We start from the raw sequence: 12,193 nt of genomic DNA on the forward strand, positions 1-12,193 counted from the left end.
GCAATTGCCACTTGTCCTTCCACCTCTGACCTGAATCTCAGGCCTTTTTCATCACACACAGGTCTTCCAAACATGCATGTTCAGCTTAACTCTGGAACTCCCACTCATTCCAATATTAGGAAGCACAAATGTCCAGTCAACAGTTTACTATCCCTCCTACACTCTGCTTCCTGGCCGCCAGCTCTTGGCAGAGAAAAGAGAAATGCCATAGGGAAAACAGTGCTTACCAAGTACTTGATAGAAGAATGTGCTAAAAAATTTCATAAGATAAAGGGATCTGATCTCCCTTAAGGGAACTCCAACATTAACCCAGCCTTCCTCCATATAAATAAGTACTTGAAGCCTACTCCTACAACCCACTGTATTGTCCTGGGAGTTTTTTGGTAATCTCCAAAGAATCCTTTTTTGAATTTGCTGAAAGCTTTTCTAGCAAAAGGGAGAGGGTTGTCATAATTAGAAGTGTTCAAGCAGTTAATATTTCAAGGTAATGGTTCTTTGCAAAGTAAACAGACACAAGATTGCCAAGGATTACCCAGGGAAGTTTCAGAGCTGAGTTAAACTCTGTACCTGTCAATTTCAGGCCAGTGTCATTTCCATCCCATCATTCAGCAATAACCAGAGCTAGAAGGAATAGGTTGGGAGAGAAAAACAGATTTAAGTGCAAAACAACCAAGGAAAAAAGTTTAATACCACTGAAAAAAAATATATATACAAAAGTTCTTGGAGTTTGTTTGGTTTTGTTACATAAAGCACCATTAATTCCAGAGTACATCACAACTCAGCCTACTACACTTTCCAGAAAGCACCCAATACTCCTGAAATCTGATTTAGCACCAAGGGAATGCCATCTTGTTTAGCACCAGAAGCCTGTTAAACATACCCTTTGGTCCCCCTGCCCTCCACTCTCACGTGCATCAGGCACCCTCTGGCTGCTCATGGATAGCACAGGAGACCTGTCACCAGCATTCAATCACCAAATAGGAAAGGAGAAAGAAGGAAGCTTGTTTATGGAGATATTCAGTGTTAGAGAGGCTTGCTTCTCCTCAGGGAGGCATGGGGCACTATACACTGTAAATTGATTATATTTGGGTCTGCAGCCTGTTGAGGAAGAGAGAAAGGGATTCAGTCTCAAGCATCACTTCCAGCTTTCTGCTTCCTCTGCTATCTGAAATCCTGTCTCCGAGCAATTCCACACACTTGACCTGCCAAGGGAGAGGAAGAAACCCCCAGCCTCCTTTAGTTTCCATGATCCCTTCATCACATGTTTCCCTGTGAAAAAATCAGCCTTGCCTTAGTGAAACTTTGTTTTTGTACCCATTGCCTCATTGACAATGCTGGGGAGGATCCAGAGCAAAGTTCCTGAAACTCACTGCAGTCTGTACAGCTTCCTTAGAAAAGCACGGAGAGTAAGCAAACAGGATAAGAGAGAAAATGCCCTGCAATTTTTTCAAGGTCAGTTTTAATATTTAGCCTTGGTCCCTGTTCCTTTGCTATCCTGGGCTGTGTGTACCAGACACAATCTTGTATAATGATGCACATTTGTTCTGGGAGAGCCCTGGAACTCCCAGGTGCTACAGACAGAGACCACGGCTCATCAATGAGACAGCAGAACCTGGGTAAGTCCGAAGATTTCATGACCAGTGATGAGCAGGGGAGAAATACCTGTGTCTCTCCTGCTTGTCCTGCCCTGAGACTCAAAAAGGAGACAAGTCCTAGCACTGCTGTTTATGGAAGCATCACATGTGGAAGTAGGTTTCCTAAAGTGCTGAGCCAGCCTCACCTGCTCCCCCAGGACTGCAGCATCCCCACCAGAGGGATGCCAGTGGGAGCAGTGTGAGACCAATATAAATAGTACTAGAAAACCCTACCACTGGCATTCCTTTCTCACTGCGACATCTCCAACCTGACAAAAAGAGCGAGGGTTTGTTTTAGCCACATGCTTTCCTCAGTTACTCTGATGAGATTGCCAGAAAAGGGCATGGAGCATACGGCAGGGAAGCTTTTAACCCTTGGGCAAGGTGCTGTTGTCTCACCTCTATCTCTGTACCATCACAGAGGCAAAGACGTGGCAGCCTATCCACGTTTGGGATTGACTGAACCGCAATTGCCCCTACAGCCTCAAGCTCAGGCCCTGAAACAGTGGTCCTTCAATACCAGTGTGGGAGAACCACCTTCAGGAGGACAATGAAATGGCACCTCTGCCAAAGGAGAGCAGATTTGGGGTCCCTCTCTGAACTAGCTTCCCATAGCTGACGAGCCAAGACTGAGTAGCGTCCCAGGGGAGGTGTGGGAGGGGTTTTCAAGGTTTTCTCTCTCTGTCTCTTGTTCTGTATTAGTGATCCCTAGTGGGAACAGAACGGCTGCCTCTACTGAATCATGGGCACATGCCCATGAAGGGTCTGGCCAGGTGTCTGGCCCTTCATCCCTTTGAAGAGCTAGAGCTGGCACAGAGGAGGACAATCCCACCAGGCCTAGGTTTGACAGCCAGCCTGGACTCTGTGAGCAGAAGAGTGTCTATGGAAAGCCAGTTTAGAAGGCCAAGTGTTCTTCTTTTGAAAAGACAATATCCTCTCCCAGTGCTCCTACATCTTCCTTGTGCTACAGGAGACCATCAGACCCCAGTCTGCTCTCCAGACTACAGATATCAGAGGTGACATCAAGACCTTGCTTCAGGCTGCAAAACTGAAACACGTCTAGTTGGGATGGAGAGGAGCCAGGATGTACCTCAGCAGTGGGGACTTTCTAGCCCTTTCCACAGGAGTCCTTTGTGTATGAAGCCCCAAGGAGGGACACAGGCCCAGGAGCAGCATTTTGGCTTCTTCTTGCTCTAGAACCCTAAATGCCAGAGGCAGCTTGCTGGCAGATTGAGAAGAAGCCAATAACCTAAGTTGGGGTTATGAGGTGAGGGGCAAGAGGTGGTAGTGCCATGATGTAAAGTGGACAGATACAGGTCTGGCTACAAGAGAGCGTGAGGTGGGAGCCAGTGTGGTGCCTGAGATTTGACAGGCCCATTTCCAAGTGGTTTGCAGTGGTTACGGGCAGAAAGAGAGAAAGAGAAAGAGAGAGAGAGAGAAAGGAAGAGAGAGGAATAAGGAAAAGGCCTAAGAGGCCCTAAGGAAGAGGAGTTATTCAATGCTGGGCTTGACCAAATACCCGCTGAAGGTGATGTACACATCAACATCATCACTGTAAATGGCATTCTCCCGCTCCCGCTTGTAGAGCCTCACCCAGATCTCATCATTTTCCTGGAGCTCCAGCATGAGGCTCTGGCTCTGCATGATGCTGCGGTCGCTGGGTTGGGCATACAGGATGACCGCCTCCTCTTCATTGTGCATGATGTGCATGTAGGTCTCCTTGAAGTTCCAGGTGTGGACATTGAGGCTGAAATAGTAAAGTCCCCCCACTGAGCAGTAGAACTTGCCATTGAACATGTCGAAGTGGCTGTAGAGGTTGACAAAGACGGTGTCAAAGATCAGGACCTGGAAGCCCTCGCTGCTGTGCAGAGCTTTCTTGCGGCCCACGGAGAACGCAGCGTACTGATGCTTGCAGGGGTCTCCCGCCGTGCCCATCTGTCCCTTGCTGCCTTTCTGGCCCTGGGCACCCCGCTCGCCTCGTGGTCCTTCCTTGCCCCATTTCCCTGGCATCCCAGGCTCTCCCCGGTCTCCTTTCTCTCCTACAGGAGGAAGCAGAGGACACAACTCCTGTGTGATACCAGAAGATGTGGAAGGGGCAGTGAGAAAGCCTAATGAGGAGGAAGAGGATTGCACAAGAATGGGGCAATGCCAGAAGAACGAACACTTCTGAGGGTGACAATACCACTGCTCTTCATGGGAAAGGAACTAGCAGAACTCTGGGAGTGACTGGAGTCTCTTCCCCAATGAATCCCCTGATCACCAAACGATGTGGCTCTGCTGGAGACACCAGGATGTCTCCCTAGGAGACTTCAGCCTCAGAGGGGGCCCAGCAGTCCAAAGTACCACTGGGGCTCTTGACCTCTTCTTCCTCCCCCACACTCCTTTACCTCCAGCACAGTCTTGCCCTCCCATGCACCTCTCCTATGACCCAATTATCCACAGAGGATGTACACTGGCCTGGCTGTAGGCTGGAGGAGGGGAAGAGCTGCTAGCACCTGTGGGGGAATATGATTAGGGAGGGAAAATAGGGTGGGTCGCAGCGAAAAGATCCAAGCTGGACTGGGTAGATGGAGCACTGCAGTTAGAGGGATGATGCTTTCACAATACTGGCATGCTTTGAGCATCTTGTATAATTAATACTGCAGTTCTAACGTGGCGTGTGTGCACTGCCCATCACACACTTGGGCAGGCATCAATACATAGAGACACCAGCACCAGAATGTACTTTGTGCATACAGAGAAGAAATGGGACTCAGAGCAGCCTCCAGCTCTGACAGCATTCAAGATCCGTATCTTGTTCTTTTCCTCCTCTCCATTCCCTGCATGGTATTGAAGGTCCCCCTATGACACCCCACTCTACTCTAGGCCTCTATCTGCCCTTCTGAGCTTTGATGGACTGCAGCTACTTCCAGGCAGGGCAGGGCAGGGAAGGGAGAGCATCTGCCCAGTTAACCCAGACAAACCACAGAGCTACAAGAAGTGTGTGGCAGCATCCAGCTGGGAACAGGCTTTTGCCCACAGCAAAGGCTAAAAGGGGAGTCCTGAAGGGAGGAGCTGACCTAAAATAGGGAACCCTTTCCCATTAGCCAAGCCAGCCACTGCAGGGTGGAATGAGCTGGGGGTCACTGCAAGTTTAACCTGGAGGTGCTTGCAAATAACTGCTGCTTCCCTTTGCCCTCCTCAAGCTCCCAAATGCATATGACCCAGGGAGCTGGAGAAGGTTTCCCCACAACCTCCCTGGGTGCCAATGCACTCCAAACATCCTTATTTTGCAGTTGATAAGGAGTGCTCCTTCCCTCAGGCACTACAGGACTCTGTAAGTCTGAGACAAGGAATGTGTCCTCTCAGCTTGGCAAGAGGCTGTCCTGTGTTAGCAAGGAGGAAGAGTTAGCAGCAGGATCATCCTGAGACACAGATATCACAGCAGAGATAGCACTGACCTCTATCCCCCAGGCTACTCCCCATCACAGCACAGAACACCTAAACCCTGGGCACAGCGTGTGTGATCACTTATCCTCCAGGATGGCTCCTGGTGTTAACACAACTAGCAGGCCAGCAATCCAGCTGTCACCTGCACTGCAATGCCATCAGTCCCTGAGCCAGCCTTGGCATCCCGGGGCAAACACTTACCCTTCAGAATGGTGATGTTGATGTAGGGACGGACCTCTGGCACTGGGTAGGGGAAGTGGTGGTGGCTGGGAGGGACTGGTGGGGTATCTGTGGAAGAGTCCAGTGAGTCACAACAGCGCTTGCAAGCACCAGGGCCTGGTTCTGTGAGGTTGGGTTCATCAGTGGGTGCCCCAAACACAACAAGAGGGATAAAAAGGAAGGTCAGGGATGTGCGCAGGTAGGTTATGTCCATGGTGACCTGGGGAGATACGAGGAAGTGCCAAGAGTGAGGTATAAGAAGGGGGAGGACATAGGGGATGGAGCAGAGATCATGATAAAACATCTTTCTGTGGCTGGAGCTGGGGTGGGATGAAATGGCAGTCCTGTGGAGGGACTTACAGGCTTGTTCAAGGCTGCAATCTGAGCAGCAACCACATGGCCCAAGAGGATGCCCCACGCCCTTCTGCCCAGGCCAGTGGAGACTCGGTGCTGACCCTGGGAGAAGGCTTGACGCTGACTAGGCAAACCATTAAAGCCACTAGAATATGCAATCCCCAGGCTGGGATAGAGGGAGACAGAATCATAGAATTGTTAAGATTGAAAAAGACCTCTAGGGTCATTGAGTCCAACCTCAACAGCTCTTTAGCAAAAGCATGCTCTGGTAGGCTGCTCAATCTGTGGGAAGCGCTGTAAAAAGTTCTCAAGCCCTCCTATTACTGCATACCAACTCTTTATAGGAATCTAACTCCAAAATCCCCATGTCCCAGCAGAGATGCCTCTTCCCCTATGGGCTGGGAACTTAACTCCAGCCCCCTCCTTTCCCCCCGCAGATCCCACCCGTCCCGGCGGCTCGGTCCCCTCCCGCCCGTGCCCAGTGGGTTCCAGGCAGGCCCAGCACCTTCCCGAGGGGCCGGCCGGGCCCAGCGCGGCCTTCGGGCGGACCCGAGGGGAGCTGCCTCGCTGCCGAGGCTGAAGGACGTGAAGCTCCGCAGCTTGCAGAGAGCGTGCTTACGAAAGACAGGCACGCCAAGCAGCAAAGCCCCTGTGGCAGCCCGTGCCCCGCGGCGCTGCCTGCCCCGGCCCCGCGCAGCGCTCACCCCGGGGGCCGCAGCTTCCCCGCTCCGCGTCCCAGCCCCGGCTGGCCGGCTCCTCGCTGCCTGCCGGGCAGGCCCCCGAGCCATGGCCTTAAGGAAGCCGGCTCTTGGCACAGGCGCTGCTCAGCGCCGGCCGGGTGCGCAAGCCGGGCTTGGAGCGGCTCCCTCCCCTCTCTCTCCCGCCTGCTCCCTCCCTGGCTTTGGGTGCTCTCCATCCTAAACCGGCTTGGGTTTCAGCGTCTTTTTAACTCTTTCCTAGGAAGTGCCTTTTCCTTGCACGATGTTGGTTTGGTTTTATTCTCTGCCTTTTCACTTCCAGCCAGCAAAAAATGCAGGCAGCACAGACTGTGCCCTGTGTAAGGGGTGGACAGCAGCAGGGTAGTGTCCCACCCTTGGCATCTCAGGATGGACAAGGTAAGGTGCACTGGTGCAAGAGAGAGACTTTCCTTCAGGCAGGGTGCTACAGAATTCTGCCCTCAGTCCTTTGTGCTAGTCCCTTGTCCCAGGGCCATGCTTGGCCATACTCTCTCCCCAGCTGTGCCTGACCACTCACAGTCCCCAAACTTCATCTTTCATTCTCTCCTGCATTGTTTTTTCTGCACATCACTGTGGCCTCTTGCCCCGGGCATGATATTTCTAGCAGGAGCAGCTGCCAGCTGGGAGAGGCATCAGTTTTTTCCCTCTCTGGTCATCCCCTCTGCCTGGGCAGAGCCCCAAGCCTTGTGCTCCAGCACGTGTCATCCTCCGGTCATGTCCCCTGTTTAGGTCCCAGGCCGAGCTTTTTGGATGGGAGGGGTGTGCCTGCTCTGAAGCAGAGCCTGGCTGCTGGGAGCTGCCTGCCGGCAAAACTGGGGATCTGGAAACAAACCCTGGCTGTGACCATTGTCCCTAGCTCGGCGCCAAGCTGACAAGCTTGTGCCTTTGGGGTAGGCACAATGTGGATGCACCAGAACATTGGAATGAAGGGCATTTTGGAGGGGAGAAGAATGCAGGGTGGGAGAGATGGGAGATTTTTCTCACACTGCAGAGTCTGTTGGGAAGAGGACTGGAGGTTTCTATCCTTCACCAAAACTGACCTGGGTATTTACACCCTGGGTATGTGTGGGGTGGGGGGTGTGTGCACGTATGGATCTTTGGGAGGCAGAAGGAAGGATGGACAATATCTCTGTTCTGTAGGGGTCAGAAATGCCAAGTCAGCGCTGTGCCTCCGGCAATTTCCAAGAGGAGCTGCAGAAGGCTCCAAGGTTTCTGAGGGGAATCAGGTTTTGAGCGTGTCTACGTGTGCTGGGACTTTTTTTCCCTGTTTCCCTTCTCCCATTTGTTTGGTTTAGGAATGGGAGGCCCCGCTTCCCAGAGAGTGGCTGGCGTTTGGCAGGACCCCAGAACCACTGGAGAAGCAAGCGGAAAACTCTGGGAAAATATGCACTGTGAGCTGAGGGGGAAGGGAGGAATGGGGGCTGGGAGGCCTGGAGATATTCTCAGGCTGCCTGTCACCCAGAGCTCAATGAAGATGGAGTGAACATGCCTTCCAGCTGGGGCAGGAAGAGGATGGAGAAATGCACTGCTGAGCGTGTGAGCTCCTCAGGGGGCTCTAGCACTGAGGTGCAATGAAATCCACTGCAAATTGCCCACATTTGCCTGTGCCTCAGTTTCCCCTTTTGGGAAAGGAGGGGGGAGGGGGGAAGTTTAGGGCTATACATCTGCTAATGGAGCCTGACCAGCTGACAGAAGAGGGGTTTTGTGATGAGTTGTGTTGTCTACTCCTGGCTGCTGCTGGTGGGAATTTTGGCAGCTGACAGTACTATTAAAGGCAAGAAGAATTTCTGGGGTGCATGAAAACTTGGAGACTGATACAGAAGACAAGGCTTCTGCAGTGCCTCTCTCAGGTTTTCCTGCCTGGCTTGTTTCCAAACATGACATTACCCACTTGGGGGTCTTGGCCTTATGCCTGGCCTCTTCCACCTTTCCAAGGGAAACAGGTAGCAGGGAGACCATTGTCCTCATTTCCGTCCACATTTCCATCTGCGCTCCTGAGCTGCTCACAGCCAAGCAGATGTTCTTCATGGGGGACCTCATCAGCTGGGGCCTTTGCCTGTGTCTCATCTGATTGCAAGAACAGCTCACCGTGGGGAGCGAGCAGGACTTTGTATTTAATGTCTCATCTGGGCTGAACAGGAACCTGCCAGGAGCCAGCAAACAAAGAGCTGCTCGGGTGGCATTGCCCAGCTGGGCAGAAGTTTGTGCCAGTACAGACACTTTGCTAGAGTAATACTGCCCTTCTCCCCAAAGGGAACAGTGTGTACCAGCAATATTTTGCCAGGGCAGTTACATTTACAGGAGATTTTGAGAATTCTGTCCAGGAAACCTGTGCCAGCCATGCTTTAAAGTGCAGTCTAAGCCTGAGGGCACCTTGTGTGCCCAACAATCTTCGCTCTCCCTCATCACACACTTTGCCTTGGAGGCAGCCCAGGCAAGCACTGTCCAGATTATACTGCAACAATCCCTGCTCAAAAGCAGCTGTTTCCTCCTCCTCCTCTATTTCCTCCCTTTGCCTGTACCCACCACAACACTGGCAAAGTAGGGGGACAAAGACTGTCTGTACCTCAGTGGCTGCATCCATCCTATTACCCTCCTCTACCACAGGTATGGAGAAGGAAATTGATGCCTTTTCTCCTCTCTAGCCCCTGTGTACAGCTCAGCTCTCCTGTGGCACATGTGGACCATCTGCCCTGTTGCACAACCACAGACACACACACATCCACGCACACACACTCGCCCTTCGCAGCTCCTCCCTCACCAAACCTCCAGGGTGAAGGGCTATCATTTGCACCAAGAGCCAGAGGAAGAGCAGTTCTCTTCCCCTTCCTGACTGCTTTCCTCCACCGCAGCTGCCTTTCCTTCCCCATGCTCCCCACTCGTCTGTCCCTGATGTTCAAGAGCACCAGAAGCCGGGAGGGGCAGCGGAGCAGCCCTTACCTCCGCTCCCCTGGGCAGGGTCCCGCGCTGGGTTATCGGTATCCCGTATCCCGTACCCCGTATCCCGTATCCTCAGCTGCTCCTGCTTAGCAGCGCGGGAAGGAGGGAGGGAGGGAGGGCCGCCGGGGCCCAGCTGACTCCAGCCAGATGCTCGCCAAGTGCTCTTATGTAATTACTGTCTTTTCCATCCTGCCTCCAAGGCCTTTGTGAGTGCCTCCCCTCCTGCTCTGGCCCGTGTCAGGCTTGGCTCTCCCTCCCTTTCTCCCTTCTTCCCTCCCTTCCTCCCTCCCTTCTTCCACCCACCCTGCACAGCATCACAATTTGCTCAGCTCAACAGCTGATTCCTTCTGGAAGCAAAGTTCAGGCTTTTGGCTACTGCTGTTACTACCCTTGGAGAGAGAGCTCACATGTGTTTCAAGAGCTGGGAAGGGATCAGCAGCACTGCTCTGCACTTGCCTCCTCTCCATCCCAGCCTGGCTGCTCCTGGGTGCCTTTGCCTTGCCCTTCCATAGTGCCTGTATATGGGGAGGGGTGCACCCGAGACATTAAAAGGTGACAATGTGGTTTTTTGCTTCGGTAATTTGTGGTGCCCTCAGGTTATCCTGTAACAGCAGCTGTCACTCTGCTGCACCAGGATTGCTGATCATCTCTGGCCAGGCAGCAGAAGAGGCTGGGAAGAATAGATGACCTTTAAAGGTCCTTTCAAGCTCAAACTATTCTGTGATTCTATGATTAGATGAATCTTTTCCAGCCTGGGGACTCCACGTCTGTGCACAGGGCTTGTGCAACAGCCAGCCTGTGTTACTCAAGAGCACCAGCATGGTTCAAAATTAGTGGCTTAGAATACTTTCTATGTCTCTAAGAATGGACAGACGTATTAGGTGTCTGCTGCATGGCTACATTTCTCTTTAGACTTCTGCCCATGCGGTGCCTGGACCAAGCAGAAATGACACGTTTCCTGGCTTTATGCAGGCTGCTGCTGAGTTTGAAGGCACTTCTGCCAGCAGGGATTTCTGCTGTGTGCTGCTTGGCGGCCTGGCCTGTCTCACGCAGAGATCAAGGCCTGGCAAAGACTCTGCTGCTTTTTTTTTTTTCTTTTTGCTGTGCATTGCTGAAATGCCACGTGGCTGAGGAGCAGCTGGAAGAGCCTCACCTGCACTCATTGCTAGACCTGACAGTCTCCAATACTGAGCATGAAAATGTGAGCTTGTCTTCTACTTCCCAGTGCCCCCACAGCCAGTCCTTGTGTGACACAGCTGAGCAGGGAGGGAGTCAGACACTGGCTCACAAGCTGCATCAGCTGGAGATGCTTCACAGCATCACCCAGGCTGCCTCTCTCCCCATCAGCAGCTTTTCCAACTTAAGTGTCCCATCTCTTACCCTGGCCTTGTGACCCTGCCTGTGAGACCAAGGCACTGTGTTGGTATCCACCCCAAACTCTGGCATATGAGTACAAGGACTATCCCTACTGCAACGAGGAAGAGTTTGCTGCTTTGCGAACATCTAGATCCAGCAGCTTGACTGGGTGCGAGATACCGGGTGACATTGTAACCTGTTAGAACCAGTTCTTAAAAATAACCTTCAGGCAAGCCTGCTGCCTTCTTCTTCTCAGAATCTGCATGCACCTGAAGGCCCCTTCCTCCCATTCACTCCTGTGTAGACCCAGAATATTTTACTCTTTTGACACCCTCTCCTATGCAACCCCCTCCTCGACCTGCCTGTATCACTTATCAACAGCAGATCGCTGCTCAGGGCATATCAGCTCTCACAAGGAGTGCTGAGAAAGTTGCACAGTGGTTTGGGTGAGAAAACTTTCTTCAGAGATAGCCATGAGCTTTCTCACCAAAGAAACAAAAACTTTGTGCAGGGAGGAGGGGCTAGTGGGGCACGAGAGGACAGGTGGATGGGCAGGGAAGCTGGTGTTTAAGAGCTCACAAACTCTTGGATCTGTGAGGGGTGCTTTCTGCTAAGGGAACCACACTGACACGACAGAATTATAGAATCACAGGGTGGTTTGGGTTGGAAAAGGCCTTCAAGATCATCTAATTCCAAGCCCCCTGCCATGGGCAGGGACATGTTCCAGTAGATCAGGTTGCTCAAAGCCTGGCCTTGAATGCTGCCAGAGATGGAGCAGCCACAGTGTCTTTGGGCAACCTGTGCCAGTGCCTCACCACCCTCACAGTGAACAATTTCCTCCTCATATCAAATCTAACCCTGACCTCCTTCATTTTAAAGCCATTCCCCTTTGTCCTATCACTACATGCCATTGTGAAAAGTCCCTCTCCAGCTTTCCCGTAGTCTCCTGTTAGGTGCTGGAAGGGACTATAAGATCTCCATGGACCCTTCTCTTCTCCAGGCTAACGACTCCAATTCTCTCAACTTGTCTTCATAGGACAGATGCTCCAGCCCTCTGATTATCTTCATCACTGTCATCTTGGACCTGCTCCAACAGGTCCATGTCCTTAATATATTGGGGCTCCCAGACCTAGATGCAGCACTCTGTATGGAGTATCACCAGAGAGGAGCAGAGGGGCAGGATCACCTCCCTCGACCTTCTGGCCACGTTTTATTGATGCAGCCCAGGACACAGATATCTCTCTGTGCTGCCATGCACAGGTCCCTGTGGATGTCTGACACGCGGGGGGTTAGCACGGAGAGGCTCCAGTGCCGCTTGGCAGCACAGTCCTAGCCTCGGTGAGAAGGACAGGAGCCCGGCTGCGATGCCGGCTCGTTGCTGCCGGCCGGTGTCCGATCCCCCTCTGCAGGACGCGCCGCGCAGCGCCCGCATCCTCGCATCCCTGCTTCCCCCGCCCCGCATCCCTGCTTCCCCCGCTCCGCATCCCCCGCCCCGCATCCCTGCTTCCCCCGCCCCTCATCCCC

At 52.6% G+C, this 12,193-nt stretch overlaps 1 protein-coding gene across 3 annotated transcripts; it reads right to left on the reverse strand.

The window, feature by feature from the left end:
• Positions 1-665: 665 nt before the first annotated feature.
• On the reverse strand, positions 666-9,447 carry C1QTNF6 (C1q and TNF related 6). 3 transcript variants are annotated; one of them, XM_030961055.1, is made up of 3 exons: positions 9,314-9,447; positions 5,265-5,502; positions 666-3,673 (listed from the first exon to the last, which is right to left on the reverse strand). In XM_030961055.1, the coding sequence occupies exons 2-3, from the start codon at positions 5,494-5,496 to the stop codon at positions 3,126-3,128; spliced, it is 780 nt and encodes a 259-aa protein (XP_030816915.1). In that variant the 5' UTR covers positions 5,497-5,502; positions 9,314-9,447; the 3' UTR covers positions 666-3,125. The 3 variants fall into 3 exon arrangements, with proteins under 3 accessions (XP_030816915.1, XP_030816917.1, XP_030816914.1); XM_030961057.1 differs by having other exon boundaries at positions 9,370-9,424; XM_030961054.1 differs by lacking the exon at positions 9,314-9,447 and adding an exon at positions 6,341-6,518.
• Between the last annotated feature and the right edge of the window lie 2,746 nt (positions 9,448-12,193).

The sequence above is a fragment of the Camarhynchus parvulus genome, chromosome 1A (assembly GCF_901933205.1).
Source record: "Camarhynchus parvulus chromosome 1A, STF_HiC, whole genome shotgun sequence".
Taxonomy (NCBI): domain Eukaryota; kingdom Metazoa; phylum Chordata; class Aves; order Passeriformes; family Thraupidae; genus Camarhynchus; species Camarhynchus parvulus.